General features: G+C 42.1%; 1 protein-coding gene across 1 annotated transcript in view; it reads right to left on the bottom strand.

The window, feature by feature from the left end:
- The window catches only part of EPHX2 (epoxide hydrolase 2), a 64821-nt gene extending 42162 nt beyond the window's left edge, over nucleotides 1-22659 (bottom strand). Inside the window, exons 1-6 of the mRNA XM_037812942.1 lie at nucleotides 22489-22659; nucleotides 9831-9915; nucleotides 7790-7949; nucleotides 6458-6648; nucleotides 4130-4252; nucleotides 1498-1572 (exon numbers count right to left, since the gene is read on the bottom strand). Of these exons, the coding sequence (XP_037668870.1) occupies nucleotides 1498-1572; nucleotides 4130-4252; nucleotides 6458-6648; nucleotides 7790-7949; nucleotides 9831-9915; nucleotides 22489-22589 (735 nt within the window). The 5' untranslated portion in view covers nucleotides 22590-22659. The remainder of the gene's footprint in view (nucleotides 1-1497; nucleotides 1573-4129; nucleotides 4253-6457; nucleotides 6649-7789; nucleotides 7950-9830; nucleotides 9916-22488) is intronic.
- Between the last annotated feature and the right edge of the window lie 25 nt (nucleotides 22660-22684).

Here is a 22684-nt window from a genome sequence, read left to right as displayed (position 1 = left end):
CATAATGTAAACGAAGGATAAGAATCATGTTACAGAAATTCACTTGGCACAACTCTATTTGGCCATATTTCAGGCTATACTCCAAGCTGGTGTTCTAAACTGGAAGTTTCATTCATGAGTCACAACAGGCTCCTTTGCTCAAGAAAACATTAGGTTGAAATTTCACAAGCTCTTTCACAAATCACAATCTGTTTATCAGAATATGTTCCACAGTCTTCCCCTTAGTGCTTGGCAAACATTAAATTTAAATTCTATACTGCTTATACTGAAAAACATTATAGTGCTTATGTTCAATCAGATGTTTCTAACTAGCCTCTGTTCTAACATGGATCCTAAATAAAAGGCTTGTTCTTGATACTTCAAATTTGACTCAGCTGAGTAGCTCCACAAATGCATGTACTTTAGCTTCCTTTAAACTATATATCAATAAATTTACTGTAAAGCTAGAAAGTGGGAAATATCTATTACCAACCCAGTTGAGGCTGTATTAAGATTCTGTGTGCTGGCAAAGTACTTGGAGATCAATGCAAGTGTCACCGGCAATCTTGGGCTCAGCTGGGGCTCCCCAAAGGTTTGCTGTCCCAGCTTTTAAATTGGGAGTGGGGGCAGAGGGGATGGTAAAGCAGTTCTGATCACACTACATCAAAGTCAAATGAGAATCAACTGAGACTAGCTGGATCTACAAGTATAAATGGGACAACTCAGATGAACCCTGTCCATGGTGTTGAAGGCTAAAGACTACAAACCAGCTCCCAGCCATGGGCAAAGAACCCCTCGCTCCCCATCCCTACTGGAGAGCAGTGGTCTGAAAGGTCCTCATTAAAAGTTCATCCACCTAGGGCTCTACAACACAAACAGTGAACCCTACTGTAAACAACAGACTACGGTTAATAGTGCTATTATAAAAATGTCTTTTCACGAATGGTAGCAAATGGACCACAGTAATGTGAGGTGTTAATAATACGGGGGTATATGGGAACTCTATATATTATGCTTAATTTTGCTGAAAACCTATAATTTCTATAATAAAAAAAAAAGTAATCAGGTAGGGGGGAGTTCATCCACATCAGAAGTACCCAGAGCTACAGGAGGGCCCATCATGATGCTGATGAAGAGCTTTCAGTACCAGAAAAACCCTTTCTTACTATCAAAAATCCCAGTCATCCTTTGATGCCCACTTTACAATATCTTCTGAGCCAAACGGCTGGCATTTACGGTTGTGGCCTTCCCCCTCCCAGAGCCCATTTTGAGCATTTCTGGACACCACTTTTGGACACCACTATTATGTCCAGAACACAATGCCTGTTGCTCCATGGTGGTCTGACCACATCTGTCACACCACGTTATATAACCTGATGCAGGGTCCATGTCTTCTATTGATTTCTGAGGAATGAAATTTGTATGGGAAATGCTATTTTTCTATAAATGATGCATTTTGAACTAACCTTACTATTTAACAAATGTCTCTGCTGGTCTCTGTTGACTGCAAGCACTTACCTTTATTGGCACATACCCATGGCTGACATTGCTTGGCTTACATGGAATTGGCAGAGGGGCTGTAGCACTGAGAAGCTAAAAGTACAAAAGGTACAGTGAGAGAAATGACTGCAGCTTCCTTCCATGAGAAATTCTCAGAGTGAGTTTATAAATCTCAAAAAGTACTAGCATCAGAAAAGACCTCTGAGATCTACTTTTGCCTCCACTCCTGAGCAGTATTGGCAACTGAGCAACCCATTTCCCTTTCCTTCTGGGTACAGAGCTACGTTTCATTTCCCAGCCTTCCTATCAGTTTGGTGAAGTCAGCTGACCGCGTCACATGACCCGTTCTAACCAATGAAGGCAAACAGAAGAGTGTGGCCTTCCAGGCCTGGCCTATTAAAACCTCCCATGATCCTCTACATTCTCTTTCCCCCCCATCTCTTTTTCCCCAGGTCTGATGTGGCCCAGGAAACCACATGTGGAAGATGATGACTCTTCTATCAAGCTCAGTCCCCGAATAACCGTGTGAAGCAAAATCCCTGGCCACCACCATTTAAACTTCACATAAGCAAAAAATAAAGATCACTTGTTCTAAACCACTGAGACTTTGGACGTCCAGTAATAGAATTCTTCTCTACAGTAGTTCCTCCAATGGTCACCAGGCTCAACAATAATGGAAAGCTTGTGAAGTAGCTATTCCAGGATTGTACAGCTCATTTGAAAGGTTTCTCCTTCAAGTCAGCCAAAATCTAACTGGCTGCGCCTTCCTCCCGCAGGTTCCAGTTCTATCCTCTGGAGTCACAGAGGGTTTAGACTCACCCTGGTTTGTATGATATCTAGGTAGATAGGAAAATTTCTGAACAGTGAGTCCTTAAGGATGGCTTCTGTAACTTACTGGCTTCAGTTTCCCTGAGGCAGAAATAACAAATGACAGGATGCTGAGCATACCTCAGTAAATGCTTCTTTGCTATGAAAACCTGTTGCTGGACCTGCTAGTGAATCCTACTGCCAAGTTCCTCATCTTTAGTCCTGAAGCTGCTATCTAAGAAAGAAATGGTTCTCCTCAGCTACCCAGTTATCTGAACTGCAAAGTATGGGAATTAAACTCTGAAATCCACCTCTCTTTTAAACACGGAAAAGTGTACTTGGGCATCCTCCTAAGAGGGAAAGAGAAGGTGAGTCCCCCAGGCCCCGTGGTATCAGAAGAGGACTTGGGGTGTGTCAGCAGGGACTCAGCATTACGGGAGAGACGGGCAGCTTGGTAGCCCCTGTTGGCAATGATCCCCTTCTGGTAAAAGGGAGCCACACATGTGTCCAAGGACCAGTGTCCCTTGGGGCCCTTCCTCTGATGTGTCTCCAGCTTCCTAGGCCATGAGCCAGGGGTGTCTCACAGCTCACAGTTCCCAGGGGGCAAAGTGTCCCTCATGGGGGGCAGTGGGGAGATGTCCTATTCTAGTGATTCTCTCCCATGTTTATACAGTTCATAGAGCCTGTTCATGACTGAGTCTTCTGGCCTTCCTGTGAGATAAGACACATTTTCCCCTGATTAAAAAGTGGAGATTTCCATTTTTCCTCTTATCTTCCCCATAGCCCTGAGGAGAAGAGGGGTGGGAAAAGGTTAACTTTCCCTGTTTTAGAGGATTGGTATCAAGGCCTACCCCAATTTTACAGACCAGCTCCCCGTGGCCCAGATGTGACAAGGCGACAACACTAGTGAGTGGGAGAGACAGACAAGCATGTGGGAGCTCTGACTCTGAGTCCAGGGCACTTTCCTCTCTGCCATGTGAGACATCTTGTCTTTCAGAATGACAAATCAAGCTCGGGCAAGATGCTTTAAGATTGTGAAGTTATTTGACATACATCTTTATTGACTTATTAACGATAAAAAGCAAATCATTGCCCTGAAGAGAACGCAGCTGTGAAGCCTCTGGCATCCGGCAAGCTCAAGCCTGCGGACAGGCGCCTTCCTCCCTTCCCTGCCACGGTGCTGCCATTAGCCAGGGCCTTCCACCTCTCTGTCCCTCAGACTCAACTGAGATCACAGTAATCTCAGATACACCCAAAACAACGAGGGGCATCAGCTCTACAGGAGTAGGCTAACAACACCCTGGCAGCCCCAGGCGTGTCAGGTAGGATTTTCTGTTCTCCTGGGTGAGCGTCACTTTTTACTTAGGAGGCTTCCTCTGCGACCACCAAGATGGCGTGAACCAAAGCAGAACCAAAACAACACTGCCTGAGGGGCAGCGGCACAACCCGTGGGCTTTATCCCTCACTCCCACAGGACACATATAGCAGCTAAATTCTCAACACTTACTTTAAAAATGAGGTTGAGATTGCTTCAAAAGCCCCAGCTCTAGTCTTGGCTCCCTCGACTGCCACCAAGCCTGGTTTAAATTCTTGGACTCAGAACTCCTGCTACCCTGTTAGCTGACTGAAAGGAAAGAAACTGCCCTCCAAATGTCCCTCAAGGATGTCATGCTGATTTCATGATGAAGGACAGCATCCCCATCTAACAGGTGCCCGGGCGTCACTGAGCAACGCGCTCCACCAACATGGGGTTATCCTCTCTCCTCTCACTTATTTTGTCTCTGACATGCACAAACTACAGATGAATTACAGGAAATCTGACTCAGCTCAGATTTAGAATTACCTGCATCCCAGTGACCTTCTCCAGTTCTCTCAGGGCTGTGTCAGTGTCTTTGACAAGGATGGTGGCCATTCCCAAGTCCCGAGCTGGCTTCAGGTTAGCCCCGAAGTCATCTAAGAAAACAACCTGAAGCCAAAATAGCAGTGGACGCTACTGTTACAAGTTGAATTGTGTCCCCCACAAAGATTACATGGAAGTCCTAATCCCCGGTACCCCCAGAATGTGGCCTTATTTGGACCTAGGGCTGTTACAGATGTAATTAGGAAGTTAAAATGAGATCACACTGGAGTGGGGGGGTGGGGTCTCAACAGGGCTGGGTCCTTATAAGAACGGAGGTGACACACAGACACTAGGGAGAAGGTCAGCTGAACACAGAGGCAGGGACTGGAATCAGGCTGCCACAGCCGAGAGATGCTAAGAGTTGCATTAAGAGACAGAAGCCAGGATTGGGGCATGGAACAGATTTTTCCCCACAGACTTCAGAGGAGGCAGGGCTCTGCTGGTTCCTGATCTCAGCCTCCAGAACTATAAGATAACAAATTACTACTGTTTTAAGCCCCCCAGTTTGTGATACTTTACTATGGCAGCCTTAGGAAACTAAGACAACTAGCATTACAGCTATAAAAGAAAAACTCATGCCTAAGAGAAAATACCAGAAAGAAACACATTAAAATACTAACTGTGATTATTTTATGATGATGAAATTAAGAATTATGTTTCCCTCAATGTAATTATTTACTTCTGAAATTAAAAACATAATTCCACTATAAACATACACAGATATATATATATATACATGCCTTCACAAGCATCTATTTATTTCAGCCTGAATTCTGAAACTTCAAAAAGATTGAGAGGATATAGACTTGTAGAGATGACATTAAAATTCATCAGGAAAAAGCAACACTTGTGAATAGACAAAAATAAATGTCAGTAATTAGGGCAAGTAATAAAACAAATTATGCAACTACAAAAGGAGAAACATTTGGTACTTGAAAATAAATAAGACATATTAATGAAACAGACAAGTCCATAAATCCCCAAATACAGATGAGAATTTAGTTTATAATAAAGGTGTCATGTCTAATCAGTATGGAAGAAGATTATTTAATAAATGGCATTGGTAGGACTCATGAACTGTTTGGGGGAAAAATGGATCCTTACTTCACATCTAACCCCAAAATAAATTCCAGATGGATCAAAGATTTAAATTTTAAAAGGAAAAAAGAAAAACAGATCCTGAAAGTTATGGAAGAAAGCATAGGTGAATTTATTTATAGTCCTAGACTAGGACAAGTCTAAAATTCTAAGCAACTCCTCTGATCCAAAGCCATAAATGAAAAGATTGATATATTTAAATACATACTACAATTTAAAGCCCTGATAGAATGCTTATTTCAGGTGTTGAGAAGATCAGAAGCAAAGGCCAAGAGGAGATAAGAAACAGTTTTTGGATCGAGACTGGCAAGGATTCCCAATGACTGGAGTTGAGAGTTTGAGCTGATCACTTGTGGGTGTGGTAGGGCCAGCAAGAGAGGATCAGAAATGTAAAGGAAAGGAATTTAAACTTGTCCCAATTGCTTTTTTTTTTTTTTGTAGATTACAGTAGGGGAACAAGATGAGGACAGTGCTTTAGGATAAGTAATCTGGAGGCAGTATGAAAGAAGGATGCAGGGGTACAAGGTTAGTAGGAGAATGATGCAATATTGAAGATATTTGGTGGGTGGCCCTGACTAGCCTTGCGGCTTTGGAAAAGTTTCCCAAGGTTTCCATTTCTTAATAAGTAAACAGAGGCAGCTGGATTAGCAACTTTCTAGAATGTCTGTTTTGACCAAAGTCTTATAAGAGTCATACAGGAGGTGGACAGGTAAGTGGAAAAATGGGGACAAAAATTAGATGGAGAATAGGGTGGGATGGAGGCGGTGGAAAATTTTGGGTGTTCTTTTTTGCTTTTATTTTTATTTTAGAGTAAGGAAAAGGTTCAAAAATTGATTCTGGTGATGAACACACAATTGTATGATGGTGCTGTGAATGACCGTACACTGTGGATGACTGTAGGGTGTGTGAATGTATCTCAATAAAACTGTATTTAAAAAAAAGAGTCATACAGGATGGCCAGATGTCTATCTTTGGTAGAAATTCCTAGACTGAAAGGAAGAGTGTAAGCCATTTAGAAAAAATCTTTGCTTGGGAGAAGCAAAACTGGCCAAAGGGCCTACAACGTTTCTGGCAGGCACCAGATCTCCCCATCCAAGTTAGCTTTCCTCAGTATTTCTTTGGTTGCACGATCTCTGGTACATCATTCTTCACTGACAGGAAACCTCTACTTACCTCATTAGGATTGACCTTCAAGGTGTCCAATAAAAACTTGTAAATCTGAGGCTCAGGCTTGGCCATTCCAATCTGACATGACTCAATCAGGAAGTCGAAGTGTGGCCTCAGTTCACACATCAGCCGGGCCAGACTGTCTCTCTGGGCACTATCATCCAGCCAGTTATTGGTGAGGATGCAGGTTGTAAACCCTGAACAAGAAGCCATCAGTGAATGAACCACCTAGAGAACCTTGCTCTCAGAAACTCAAGATGCCCCACAGAAGGACCTGAAGGTGGGGCCAAGTGAAGTCCCGCTCACTCACAACAATCTCCTGATGCTCAGCCTCTAAAATGACAAGTTGGCAAAGAATCAACTGCACCTATAAACACTTGTTGACACAGAGACCTGAGAATGAGAAAACTGTGTACAATGGGCTTTCAAAGTACAGATTAAGGCACTATAACCCTTAATCCCTTACAATTGTCTTTTGACATTCACAAACTCATTTGATCCTCAGAGTAGGCAGGTCAGATCTTACTATCACAAATTTCCTGATGAGGAAACAGAAACTCAGACAAGTTACGACAAGCCCAGAGTCACAGAGCACCTGTGTAGCAGAGCTGGGCCTGGAGTCCCAGCCTCAGACCCCTGCTCTGATCTGGTGCTCTTTTTATTCTGCTGTTACTGCAAACTCTGCTCTCCTTTGTTTCAAAACTCTTGCACTGGCTTTCAGCAACTGCTTTCCCATTTTAAGACTAAAGAAATGACAATAGGGATAGCAATACCTCTTAACTTTATCTGCCTGATAAGTGAGGGCAAGAACCAGGCAATGCCTGAAATGAGACACAGATAAGTCTATGGTGAGATGCTCTCTAATGAGTGAGAAATTATGGAAGTGGAATGGTGTGAGCACAACCCAGTAAGCCTATTCATAAGAGGCTGAAATGGTTTCAGATGCCACTGACACTATATAAATGCCTGCTGAATGAACATGACCTCATGTTCTTGACCATTTGACATCATCCAAAACCATGTCAGCCAGCTCATAGCTCAGCCACTCCAAAGTTGCTTAAAAGGCTTTTCAGGTCATAACTAGTGCCATCAGGAGAGGAGTTAGCTCACAAGGCAGTCACTGGTTTAAATCACTTTATTAAATAAAATTCTCTCATTTTTTCCAGATATTCCAATACTGCTGTTTTTTTGCCATTTGATGAAACCTTGAGGCCACATTTTAAGAAAAGCTTCTGATCAAGTCACAGATCTCTGCTCTCAAAACACATTTACTTGTATTCTGCCCTAAGCCTTCCCAAGGATTCTGGTGTCAGAGAATGACAAGTAATTGATCCTTACCCTTCTTTCTGAGAGTCAGAGCTGCCTGAAGAATGGGGAAGTTGATCTTTCTTGCTGAAACAACCTTGCCAAAGATTTCACGTATAGAGAAATTCTCTGGAAGGCAGGTTCCAGAAGCCTCCGAATGCTTCCTGCAGTCTTCTTCCATGAGAGGCACCCACTGTAAAAGTGAATTGACCAGGGACTGTAAATTGGAACAGCCGATCTGAAAGGTCTTTGGCAGTTTCTCTACTAAATCTGAATCTATGCATTCCCTATGGCACAGTATAGACACCTAACCAACGGAAAGGTCTGCATATGTTCACCAAAGGCATGTACAAAATGTTCATAAGCAGAATAGTTCATAAGAGCCCCAAGCTGGAAACTACCCAAGTGCCCACTAACAACAGAATGGATAGATTGTGGTATATTCATACACTATCATAGCAGCATTATTTGTAATAGTCTGAAGCTGGAAACTACCTAAATATCAATAGTGAAACAGATAAATGGATTGGAATATATTCACACAATGGAATACAATGCAACAATAAGAATAAACTATCTGCAACTACATGCAGTAACAATGAATGCATCTCACAGATATAGTGTTGAGCAAAAAAGATGCCAGATACGAAAGAATTCATCTGCACAATTCCATTTATATAAAGTATAAAAGCAGGCAAAACTGATCTATGAGGCTAGACATCAGGATGGCAGTTACCCATGAAGGAGTAGCATCTAGAAGGGGCCATGAGCAGAGTATCTGCTGGCCTGGGTAATATTTTATTTCTTGATCTGGCTGCTGGTGATACAGACGTATTCAATTTGTGAAAATTCATCAGGCTGTACATTTTTGTTTACTTCTTTGTTTTTATATTGTATATAAAAAGCTAAAAGGTGAAATTCATTCCTAAGATACGACTTTTAAAAGACAAACCAAGCATAAGTAGCTACTGTCATGGTATAATTTGTTTTTTCACACCTTTTCTAGCCATGTGAGCTTCCTAGAAACTACACATAGATATCTGAAGCCACTAAAAGAGTCCACATGGGAGGCAGGGCTTTTCTAGCAATTACTAGATGTACACTCTATAATCCCTACGTTCACTTGAAAGTAGATATCACTTCCCTCTTTCCTTACCTTCCAATAATAATGCTGCAACTATTTTTATTAATTAAAGCAACAGTAATGTTTATTCACAACAGTACCATTTTCAGTAACATTTTTAATCACCAGGTGCCATAACCCGTGTGTGTATGTTAAAGTGACTGCAATTAATTATACACTCCACATTTCTACCATATTTTCCTTCATAGAAAAGGTGGGCTTTTGCATTCTTTCATGGTAGAACCCAAGTTCTCTGACAGAGTGATGAAAGGCTGTAATAACAACTAATATAGAATGTCTTATCTGTCTGCTTACTGAGTAGATTCTCAGTAGCCTTTCTTAGAGAAGCACAACTGAGAATACAATGGTTTCATTGAGTTAAAATAAGCGAGGTTGTAGTAACAACAATTGCTAGTAATTACTGAGTACTTACTATGTGCCAGGTACTGTGCTAAGCACTTCCATGTTTTAGAAAAACCTATGAAATAGGCAGTGTTAGCATCCCCATTTAACAGAAAGCAAAACTGAGATTTTTAGAGCCTAAGTAACGTGCCTGTGGTAGCACGGTCCACAAGTGGGGGCTATGAACGTGATTCACGTGACTCATATAATTCAGACCCTGACTGCTGATTCCAAAGCCTACTCATTATATAGTTATTGAGTTAATAGACCCAGAGGCCCTGTCTGAAAATAGCTACTCTGGCTGTAGTAACTCCCTGGCATAGATCTTGGAAGGCCTGGAAATTTCCAGGCATTGTGATATCCTTCTCTGTTCAGCCCAGACAGCAAAGAACCCAGTCTCAAAGGCTCCTGATATGTGGCCAGCCCTTCCAGCTCAGCCTTGTGAATTTAAATGTGAAGAAGACACAGCCCCTGCCCTCGGACAGTTCACAATCAACGTGGGAGATGCAAAGAACACCCACTCAGGGGTGCTGAGTCGTCTCCTCTGACCTGGGAAAACGTGATCTCTCCTTTCATGAGGCGGACACTGCAGTCATCTGGGTCTTTTTTCTTAAAAATATCACTCAAAACGCCTCTGGAAGACACACGGAAACAACAATAACATTATGAACATTCAGATGACTTCATCATGGCCGGTGACAGACACTATTTATATTCACTGACAAAGGACTGTTAGAAAGGCATCCTGCTGTGGTCTGGAAATGCAAAAGAAAAGAAAAAAAAAAGATTAAATTGGGTCCTTTGCCCTTAAGGATAAAATAGAAACTATACGAGGAGCAATCCAGCTGGGGATATGAGAGAACAAACTCAATGATAAACACAATGATCAACACCTTCAAAGGTGAAGAGGTTCATGGGAGACCAGCAAGCAGAAACTCTTGCACTGGAGGCCCTTCCAGCCTTACCATTTAGGGGACAGAATCAAGGAGGGACATGCGGTCACTTTGTCTTCAGCTCATTTGCACAAGGCAGCGCCCCAAAGGACTTTTTCATTAGTTCATTTTCTCAAAAGGAATGAAACATTTTTTCTGGTTTCAACTCTACTCGTATAGTTTCTATTTTATTTTAATCTCATCTTCTAATTTTTTTTTTTTTGAGTATTCTCAGTTCACATTCATCCCCATTAAGCCTCTGAGTATTAAACACAGAAGGAGAGAGAGCAGCTGATCACCCTCCACTTCCCCACATTAAGAATTAAAGATCCCACTATACTCTCTGTAATTTTCCTCCCCCTGATGGTGGCTCAGCTACTCCCACTGGCTGCCTGGTGACATCAGGCAGATACAAGGCACATATGTACATCGCCCTGGCAATGTGGAATATGACTCCTGGAGAGGAATCTAGACCCGGCATCGTGGGATGGAGAACATCTTCTTGACCAAAAGGGGTATGTGAAAGGAAATGAAATAAGCTTCAGTGGCAGAGAGATTCCAAAAGGAGTCGAGAGGTCACTCTGGTGGGCACTCTTACGCACAATATAGACAACCCTTTTTAGGTTCTAATGAATTGGAATAGCTATCAGCAAATACCTGAAACAATCAAACTACAACCCAGAACCCTTGAATCTTAAAGATGATCATATGAAAATGTAGCTTATGAGGGTGACAACATGATTGGGAAAGCCAAATGGACCACATTCCCCTTTGTCCAGTGTATGGATGGATAAGTAGAAAAATGGGGGGAAAAAAAGGGCACTCAGTGTTCTTTTTTACTTTAATTGTTCTTTTTCACTTTAATATTTATTCTTATTATTTTTGTGTGTGTAGCAATGAAAATGTTCAAAAATTAATTTTGGTGATGGATGCACAACTATATAATGGTACTGTGAACAATTGATTGTACGCTTTGTATGACTGCATGGTATGTGAATACATCTCAATAAAATTGAATTAAAAAAAAAAAGATGGGACTCTCAGTAAACAAATCAAAACTGTAAAAATTAACCAAAAAAGAATCTGTAAGTAAAAAATCCCAATACTCAATAGTAAAAAGACAACTGCCCAATAACAATGGGCAAGAGATCTGAATTGACACATTACAATAAAAGATATATCAATAGCCAATATGCACATGAAAAAGTGCTCAACCTCATCACTCAGCAGGGAAATACACACCCACTGGAATGACTAAAATTTTTAAAAACTGACAACACCAAATATTGATGAGGATACGGAGCAACCAGAACATTCATACATTCCAGGAGAGAATACATAATGGTATAGCCACTTTGGAAAAAGGTGTGTCATTTTCTTATAAAGCTAAATATATACCTACCCTATGAATGGTTATTGCACACTGAGAAAAAAAGTATGTACGTTCACCCAAAGACAGGCACAAGAATGTTCATCACAACCATGAAGCAACCAAAATGTTCATCTACAGGAGAGTGGGTAAACCAGTTGTGGCACATTTATTCAACTGAATAATACTCAGTAACAAAAAGGTATGAATGACATGTAGCATAAATGAATCTCACAGATATAATACCGTGGGAAAGCCAGACACAAAGAGTAATATTGTTTTAGAACAGACAAAATGGTGAAAAAAAAAATTGAAATGTGATTGCCACCAGAGCAGGAGGGGACTGAGGAAGGAGGCTTTCTTGGATGATGGAAATGCTCATATTTTAATGGGGGTGTGAGTTCCACAAGTATATGTAATTTGTCAAACTTCACTGAACTGAATAATTAGGATTTGTGCATTTCACTGCCCACAAATTTTATATCACAGAATGAAAAGAAATACAAAAAATATTAAACTCTAGTTTGTAGGTTTTACCTTTCACAGTGGTGTGGGTTATCAATTTCAAAACTACTTTTTGTATTTTCTAGGCTTGAGCAAAAAAGTAAATATATTGAGGATAATAAGAGCTAGATTTCCTCTTTTTGGAAAAGGGAGTTACATTTATGGGAAGGCAGAAGAGTAGAATGCATACTGTAGTTTCAGAATGGAAATGAAAGTATCATACGAACTCATGGTTTGGCACACTCACACACACCACCCACAGCTATGTCCTAGCTCTGACCCACGGGAGGTCCTGGAAGTAATGACAAACCAGCAGCAATGAGCACACTGTGCTCCCAAATCATGGTTTCTAAATATCATTCTCTCCTTAAAAAAATTACAGTTCCATGGGGAAAAGGTTGATTCCAATGTTCAGGTGAGAAAAGTACAAGATGAGCCTGAAACATCTTATTGCACCAGAAAGAAAGGATTCAAAGAATGATGGGGACATCATCAAATGACACAGGAGCCAGTGTGAGGGGGCTCCCATTGGCTAAATCTGGTGCAATTTGAGGATCAAAATAACTAATGACGGTGATGGATTATAATTCCTTGTATAATCTAAGAATCCCTGTATCCATATTAACATAAATAGATAAATAAATGAAAAGATAAATAGAAGAGAGAAAGCTCTACCTGTCCATTAAATTACTACTAGTAAATACAGAACGAATGACAGAGTTAGAAAATCCTCAGTGAATGCTAAATCTAATGAGTGAAAGTTTATTGAGGATATGACACAGTCTCAAATGATCTCCTCACAAATTACTCATTAATTACAAAAGAAAAAATAGTAACTTTACAACAGAGAAGCTTGGAATACCACTTTAGCCAACTCATCAAAGTCAACACTACCAGTCTTAGGGAAAACGGGTATCATGTGCCTTCCATAAGATACACTGAGATGCCCCATCTCTTCTGCAGCCTTCTTGCCACAAATTCATAACCCAAATCTAGTCATAAGGAAACATCAGACAAACCCAAATTGTGGGATATTCTCCAAAATAACTGGCCTGTTCTCCTTTAAAATGTCAAGGTCAACAAAGGCAAAGAAAGACTGAGGAATGCTCCAGTGTTAAGGCAACTAAAGGGACAGGACAGCTAAGTGTAAAGTGATTCTGGATTAGATTCTGGACTTCAGGAGGAAGGGGGTTGAGAAAACGGAGGGAATAGTTATAAACACAGTATTGGGACACTTAAAAATTTTGAACACATACCATAGATTAGTTAATAGTTCTGTACCAATGTTCAATTTTCTGATTTTGATCATGTGACTGTGGTTTTATAAGGGAATGTCTTTTAATTCACCAATCTCATTTTATGTAATATCCTACTCAGTCTTCACTGCCTGTATTGCATCTTTAAAATTTGGAATTCATGATTCCCAATGCCAAGAATGTTTTTCTTATCTCAAGTTGTTTATTTTGTTTATGACCATCTGCTCTTGTTTTATAGATTCATTGTTCTCTTAAATTGTTTGTTGTTGTAGCTCCATTTTATAAAAGCAGTTACTCTGATTTTAAAACTTGTCTTCTTTTGACTACACACTCTTTTATCATTTTCCAGTGCTGCCATTTTCCTGGGCACCCATTCTTGCGTTGGATAGACTGTGTAAGGCCAGCACTGTGGACAGTGGTGGCTTCTGCCAGAGATCCTGTGGGGGCTTAGCTCAAGTCTTTGAGATGTGAAAAAGAGCTAAAGGAATCTTTAAAGTTACTTCCTCCACTTTTTCTTTGCAAGATAAAGGAGAATGGGAAGGGACCACAGTCAGACTCAGAATTTTTGTGCCCTTGAGTCTACCCCCACAGTTGACCACTCCCCCACCTTGGTTGGCGTGACTGTATGTTAGGAGCCAACCCTGGCGGTGCCGCTTTTCCCACACTGGCCATCTGTGTCGGGGGTCAGCCGATCGCCAGGGCAGGATCCCCTTATTGTGGCTTCTAGAATCCAGTCTGTTTCTAGGAGGCACTGGGGGGTCGGTCCCACCAGCTCAGGGGTCAGTCCCTGTGCTTGGTCCTCTGCTGCTCAGCCCCCTGCTGCTTCTTCCCGGTAGAACTCTCGTGCAGTGTATTACGAGTTGGACAGCTCTTTGCTCCATTTGGTCTAACCTGACTGTATCAGATTGGATCATGAGTCCCTTGTGGGTAGTTGGCACTTTCTCTAGTTCCCATATGAACATAGATTTTTCTCTTTTGTATTTCTGTGTTCATTTCAGAAGGACGGGCATGTTAAGTGCAACTACTCAGATTTCTCTCTTAGATTGGAAGGTGACACCAGCAGGTTTACCTTGGATCCAAAAAATATTTTTCTATGTGTGGACCCAGCCCTTTGTTAACATACTCTCTGTTCCCATTTCCTAATCCTCTCAACTCCAAGTAAAATTGTTTTCCTTCTCACCCCCAGGAACATTATTGAACAGCAGGCCTGTTCCCAAGCTCAAGTTCCTCAAGCAGCCCTGGAAGTTTTGTGTCCTAAGCAAAGGAGCTGGGGAAAAACTGGGGTCCGTTCAGTGCCGAAGGCCCTGGAGTGCTTGATGAGTCAGAGATTCTGTTACTTAAAGTATTCTCTTATCTTCCTAATTCTCAGCCCCTAATCTTGCTTCTCTCCTTCTCTACTCTGCTGTGATGAGAACTTTCTCAAGAGAAAACAAGATCTCATTCCACCACTTAAAAATCTCTAGTGACGGCACATTGCCTGATCACAGTTCAGTGCTTTTCATGGTCTGGCCCCTCCTTACCAGCCACTGTCACTTCACTGCCAACCGCCAACTCAAACATACCATGCTGCTTTATGTGTCTGTAGCTTTGAAAGGTTAGTGCTGCTGCTTAGAAAGTTGACCCTCACCCCATCCCCCAGCGACCCAATGGTATCTGCTGATCCACAGCCCAGCTCGAGAGTCTGCTCCTCTGAAAACTTCCTTGATTCCTACCCGAACAGAGTTGACCACGCCTTTCTTTGTTCTGTATCTATGCTACACCATGTGTTTGTGTGTGTGTGTCATATTTGGAAATGGTTCCAAAATTATTCATATAAACGCATTCATTAACTGCATTGTAATTTCTCATTTATAACCATCTCTGTTCTAGTTTGCTAATGCTGCCAGAATGCAAAACATCAGAGATGGATTGGGTTCATTTGGTTACACAGTTACAGTCTTAAGGCCATAAAGTGTCCAAGGTAACACATCAGCAATTGGGTACCTTCACTGGAGGATGGCCAATGGTGTCCCGAAAACCTCTGTTAGCTAGGAAGGCATGTGGCTTCAAAGGCATGATACTCCAAAGTTCTGGTTTCAAAATGGCTTTCTCCCACGACGTTCCTCTCTAGGCTGCAGTTCCTCAAAAATGTCACTCTTAGTTGCTCTTGGGATGTTTGTCCTCTCTTAACTTCTCCAGAGCAAAAGTCTGCTTTCAAAGGCCGTCTCCAAAATGCCTCTGTAAGCTAAGCTCCTCTCTCAGTTCCTGTGCATTCTTCAAAGTGTCCCTCTTGGCTGTGGCTCCTCTTCAAAATGTCACTCTCAGCTGCAGTGAGTTCCTTCTGTTTGTCAGCTCATTTATATGGCTCTAGTGATTTAATTTAGACCCACCCTGAATGGGTGGGGTAACACCTCCATAGAAATTATCCAGAGTCATCACCCACAGTTCATTGGGGAGCATCTCCATGGAAACACTCAAAGAATTACAATCTAATCACCACTGATACCTCTGCCCACACAAGATTACATCAAAGATAATGGCGTTTTGGGGGACATCATACATTCAAACCGGCACAGTCTCCTATCCTGGATGGCCCTTGGGGCAAAGACCCTATCTCATTTGTTTTGGGATCCTTTCAACTAGCAAAATACCTTCCACATCAAGCAGCCTAAGAAATGTTTGTTTGCATGAAAACATCTTTTTGTCTTTATTCTTTGTCTTCTCTCCAGTCTCTTCTCTCTGTAGTTACATTCTTTCCCCTAGTTCCTTCTCCTTTATCAGCCCCCATTCCCCAGGCAGAAAATAATAATTTTCTGTTTGTTTTTCTATGTCACTCACCTAAATGTGTTATAATTATTTGCTTGTATGTTGCTTGACTTGTTCTCCTGTGAGCTCCCTACAAGTATAATCATATTTTTCCATTTTTGGATCACAGCATCTAGCACAAGGCCTGTAAACATTAGGTGCTCAATAAAAGCCTATTGAGTTGACTCATGTATTGTTTCTAGAAACTGGATGGTGGCTGCTGAAAAACACAAGGTATCTTTTTTGAGGTAATGCAAATGTTCTAAAATGGGAATGGGGTGACATTTTGCACAATTCCATAGATTTGTATATAAATTACACCCTAATAAAGCTGTTAAAAAAAACCTGATGGCAAAAGCACAACAAAGCCGTTGCTGGTGCTGGAGCTTTGAGCAAAACCACAAACATAAGGTCACTCCCTCTAAGGGGAACTGTGGAGAGAGGCTGAGGGCAGAAGGCCTTAGAAGCACAGATCTGAGGGACAGCCTGCGTGAGCACTTGCTGGAGAGCGGGTACAAGAACAGAGACGTCATCCAACCACCCATCCTGGTTCCACTTCTGTTGTATGACTTCTTTGAGCTACAATTCACCCGCCTGTAGAGGTGGAGAAGAACTCATGCCATACCTTCTTCACAGAGTTTGAGGATCTACAAGGAAATCTCTGAGATGTGCTGCAAAATGTAAACTCGCATTGATATTTTCATCGTTGCCCTTTAACCCTGGTAAAGAACCTACCCTTAGCTGAAAGTCTGGAGATTTTGTTTTGCAACTTTTTATTTTGATATAATTTCACACTTGTAGAAACATGCAAAACAGAGTATCTCCTATATACCTAGATTCACCAGCTGTTTTTATTTTGCCCCATTGGCTTCATCAGTCTCTATTTGCATAGGTATGTGTGTGTGTGTGTGTGTGTACAGGTATACATGGGTGGATGTTATATATGAATATTTTTGGAACCATTTAAGAGTAAGTTGGAGACATCATGGGTTGGGGAAGTCAAGGACATACTCAGCAACCATCTCCCAGTCCTCACCTGTCCCACTCCTTTTCCTCCCTTGTTTGCTTGCATGCAGGTGTTCCGTACATTTCTATTTCACAAGAGAACACAGGCAACTGGGAGAGACATTAAATTTTAACCAGCCCCAGGTGCTTGCCAGGGCACAAAGGTTGCTCACCGGTGGAGTCCCCTGCCCCTGGAGTGCACCCCATCAGGGCCTGCACCTGTCATCTCTGCAGGGCCAACAGGCCTGCAGAGCCACGATCACCAACCTTCACCTGAGAGGTTGACCTGCCTGGGGACCGGCCAAGGGGGGAATCTTTCCTCCTGTTGTTTCGTTTTTTGTTTGTTGTTGTTGTTTTGGTTTTTTTAGACCCTTTGTGTCGTGCAAACAATAAAGCCTCCATTTCCTGGGAGTCTCTGTGTACCTGAGCTTGCTTTCCCACAGTGCACTGTGGAGCAACTCACTCTGCATCATGCCTCTTTACCCTAAACACTTCAGCAGGTATTTCCTATAAGGTACTCAACCACACGGAGGCGGGGGCTGCTCCAGTGACTCAGAGCCCTCCCAGCACACTGGCATACACTTTAAATTTAAAACACTGATTCTCATTTTTAACAAAATTGGAAATTCAGCAACCATTTTAAATTAGATTATATTGCATATAATTTATCTCCTCAATCTTCCACAAAATATTAACTACATATAAAATTTAATTTTACACTTACTGTAATCTGTGTTAATGATTTTTACACAACTGACCTCTTGAAATGTATCATAAGGGAATCTTGACATACGAAAGACATACATACCCTTATAGCTAACAATGTATTCAACCAGAAAAGAAGAGAGAAGATAAAGGAAAAGGAAAAGAAAGAAAAGGCAGAGTAACTGGAAGCAGAAACTGGAGACAAAACATCTGCCTGGGAAAAGTTCTGGTGTAAGCAAAGGTGAGAGACTGGAAGGAAGGACTGCCAAGCAGACCTGGGAGTGGCGGTTTGGGGTAGAATAACAGATTCCAGTTAACACAGCATGCCAAAGAATGTCGATATGTACCAGTTACTCTATATGTGCATTAAAAATCACAGGAAGACTAAAAATAAAATGTGCCACTTCTTAACTACCAAGGGAAAACTGGAAAAAATAAAACTTGATCACTCTTACTCAAACTCAATATTTCTAGAGTGAAATGTGTGAATATTTAGAGTATGTGGGATATATAAACATGATAAATAGCCTCATGCCCATTCAGATCAGGTTTTGCTGCCAAATGAGGTATGAAAAGAACTTTGTTTTCTTCAGACCTTTCTGGATTGTGGCTGAGTGAGCTGTGTATCAACTGCAGTTACACCTGGGATGGGTGGGGAACAAGGAAAGGTGAAGGGTTCTTAAATTTTCTACTCTACATTATTCTGTACTGTTTGAATATTTTTATAATGAGAATGTATTTGTGTATTATTTGTGTTATCAAAACCACTTTTAACATAGAAAATGAGAGAAGATGGTTCTGGGAGCACATAAAAGCCCAGAGGTATGAAAAGCAACCATGAGTCTGGGCCCCATCCAGCCGCGCCGTGCTTCCTGAAGGCATTCAATAACCATTTACTGAGAGAATAAACAGGATAAGAAGTTCTGTTTCTCAATTACTCTTTCACTGCTTGCATAACTTTATTAGCTGATCACTTATTTATCTTTTGTTTATTGTTGAAAATTGGAGATAGTAGGTTCTATAGTATAAATGTTTAAAAGAAATTTGACACCTTAACCATCCCTACTGTTCAAACTATGGACGCTCAGTCAACCCTCCATAGTGAAGCCATCTGAGGAGGTACTAAATTAAGCACACAACTTCCACCCACACGTCAGAGAATCAGCTGGCTCCTCCAGACCACATCAGCCTCTGTGGTCAAGGTAACCACAATTTCCCGCCCCCTAATTCTCAGAGGACACTGATCTGGATGACCACAAGCAAGAGTGGAGCTTCCCTTTCCCTCACTCCACTGCAATCTCCATGTTCCACCCCAGTTATTCATCAGCCTCCCCACTTCTGGAGTGCTTGCCAGCCACTGGGGCCACCTGTCCCGTCCTTAGACAGACACTTACTGACTTCCAGGACCTTCTCCCCTTCCCTCCCTCATGGTGTCAGCACCCAGATCGCAGGCTTCCTTTTGTCTTTAGCCGGGCTGTGTCTGAATCTTCCAAGCCAATAACCCTGCAAACTCCTGGCCCTAGAGCGTCTCCTTCTCTTCACTTCCAACCTCCTCCATCCCACCTCCACCAGGCCTTATCTTTACCCCACACTGCTCTACCTACCCCCAAGCTCCCAAACGTTTGCATCTTGTGGTGAACTTTTAGTCTCTTGCCCCTTACCAATTCATTTGGTCCATCTCTCACCTCCAATTATTTAACTCCCTCTCCACCCATCTCAAAAACACTCCACGGATCAGACACCCAGGGGAATGAATCTCCCTGGCAATGTGGAATATGACTCCCAGGGAGGAATGCAGACCTGACATCATGGGATGGAGAACATTTTCTTGACCAAAAGGGGGATGTGAAAGGAAATGAAATAAGCTACAGTGGCAGAGAGATTCCAAAAGGAGCCGAGAGGTCACTCTGGTGGGCACTCTTACGCACAATTTAGACAACCCTTTTTAGGTTCTAAAGAATTGGGGTAGCTGGTGGTGGATACCTGAAACTATCAAACTACAACCCAGAACCCATGAATCTCGAAGACAGTTGTATAAAAATGTAGCTTATGAGGGGTGACAATGGGATTGGGAAAGCCATAAGGACCACACTCCACTTTGTCTAGTTTATGGATGAATGAGTAGAAAAATAGGGGAAGGAAACAAACAGACAAAGGTACCCAGTGTTCTTTTTTACTTCAATTGCTCTTTTTCACTCTAATTATTATTCTTGTTATTTTTGTGTGTGTGCTAATGAAGGTGTCAGGGATTGATTTAGGTGATGAATGTACAACTATGTAATGGTACTGTGAACAATCGAATGTACGATTTGTTTTGTATGACTGCATGGTATGTGAATATATCTCAATAAAATGAATTAAAAAAAAAAACACTCCACGACTCCCCATGGGCTATTAAAGTAATAAGGTACAGGCGCAACCCACTTCGCCACGTTTCTCTCACTACTCCCTATTCTGGCTGGATTATAACAGTCAGTGTTCTTGTGCACATTTCATGCTTTCCCCGCCCTAGTCTTCGCTCCAGCCATTCCCCTCACCTGGAGGGCCCTCCTCATCTCTCCCTATCTACCACCCGTCAGTCGTCTCAGGGTCTGCTCCATGAAGGCCTTCCTGATTTTCCTGTTCAGACCAGTCTCTCTCGTCTTTGAACCACCTTAGAACTTTAACCCTCTTAGGGCACTGTCTTTATCTTGAACTTTAGCTATTTGTGGATGCCTGAGCTTTCTTACCAGGTGTTAAGCATGCTGAAAATGCTTAATGCAAGGTAGGGCTTCACACTTACTTTCTGAATTAATATTCATGGTTGATTCACACACTTGATAGGTAAATAAGGTCAAGGTCATGAACTCTGACCTTCTGGGCCCAGCTATGGCTACTGAGAACAATCCTCACTGTGGCCCCAGAGGGAGTGGGATAGGTCAGTGCAACGCTAGGTAAAGGCACTTTACATAAAATGTGAGACTTCTGTAAACAAGAAATGTATCAGGAACACAGCAGCCCATCTGCTTCATATGTGTTATCTAATCTAACCCTTGCAAAAAATTTCTAGGGGAAAGTATTTCCTTATTTTACAGGTGAGATGACTAAGGCTAAGACAGGTCAAGCAAGATCACCTGAAAGTAGGTGCTAGAACTGAGATTTGAACCTGGGACAGTTTCCAGAGACCAGCGTTCTTTTGAAAATGCTACACTTATCCACACTCACCAGTCACATTCGCACCCACAATGACGAGGTCACAAGCACAAATTTACCTCACAGTTGATTCTCTTCTTACTTACTTATAAATCAAACTTATGAGTTGAAAGCAGTGAAATAACATTATGGTTAAAATGGGCTTGTTGGAAATAAATTCACTATTCCTTCCTCAGCTTCTTCCTCTAGCAAATGAACTGACTTGGGCAAGCACGAATCAGGGATGGCTTTCCATTTTGAAAAACATTTTTGTGAGTATTCTGATTGTGGACTTTATTGCCACCTTATTTTTCTTTCTCTAGCTATTGCTATGTTTTCACTCTCCCCGCAGACTGACATCTTTCCCAGAAAAGTAACCAAGTGAGGCAGAAAGTCATAATAAGCCAGAAAGAAAAGAATCCTAGACTGGGAGACAGAAAAACTGGTTCCAGAGCTGCCTATATCTGACTATTGCGTGATCTGGAACAAACGAATCCTCTCACTACACCTCTGCCTGCCCTTTGGCAACATAAGAGTTCTAGGATTCCTTAGATCCGGCAGAACGCGCAGAATGCAAATCTTCCACACTGCTCCTTATTCTTGCCAGGAGTTTACAATTTTTCTTCCTTCTCTTCCTTCGGTGTTGGCAAGGTGATCTCTCTTCTTTTTTAATTTTTTAAAATAAAGGTGCTTTCCTCCCTTCTGATTGTAAGGGAAATTCATGTTTGTAAATAGAAAAGTTGGAAAATACAATAAAGTAGAAAAAGACAATCATTTATAAACCCACCTAGGATTAACAATCCCAGGGACATTTTGGTATATTTCTTCCAAATGTTTTTCTACAAGTAGCTTTTTCCTGTAGTGGAGACCATGGCTTTACATTTGGTGGGGTCCCCCTGACTTACTTTAACACAAATTATTTTCTGGTCACTACCCTGAGCATCATCCTTACCAGTGGACGCTTCCTAGTTGGTCATGTCCCAATTATCAGACTTTGGGGCTGTTTCTACCATTTCCTATTATAATAAACCTGCAACACACACCTTTGGACATAACTTTTTTACTATTCTAAATCTCAGCGTACATCATGTGGAATTACTGGGTTAAAGGTTAAAAACATGCAATAACCAAATTCCTAATCCCATTGTACTTTGGGGGCAGCAGATGACTTAGACTGTAAATTCCTCTCAATTTAGGAAGTTTCAATATAAAGGGCAATTTTGGAGTCTTTGGCAAGGTTTAATTGCTTAGCATTTAGAAAGACCATGGATTTACTTACGTACATTGGTATTTTAAAGGCCGGCCGGTAAGTAATAGTATTTTAACCTTTCACGCGGCTCTCGCCCTAAAGCAATCGAAACCAGCGCTGGAACTTTCAACAGGCAACTTGTGGGCAGGGGCCCTGCCCCCTGCAGGGCGCACCCGCCCGCGTAGGAACCGGTTCCCGAGCCAGGTAGGACAGCTGCTTCGGATCCTCTTACCTGGGCAGCGCCAGGGCCTCCTCCATGCGGGCGAAGGCGGCGGCTACCGAGGGCAGCGCCAGGACCCCATCCAGGCCGAACACGACCGCGCGCAACGCCATGGCCGCCCTGCGCCACTCCTGCACCCACGCGAGCGCGCCCAGGCGGAGACGGGGAGTGCGGCACTGGAACCGCGGGCCGCCTCCGCCTCCCAGCA

This window comes from Choloepus didactylus, chromosome 20 (genome assembly GCF_015220235.1).
Source record: "Choloepus didactylus isolate mChoDid1 chromosome 20, mChoDid1.pri, whole genome shotgun sequence".
Lineage (NCBI taxonomy): Eukaryota > Metazoa > Chordata > Mammalia > Pilosa > Megalonychidae > Choloepus > Choloepus didactylus.
The sequence above is the reverse complement of the archived record's forward strand: the minus strand, read 5'-3'. Positions and strand labels throughout refer to the sequence as shown.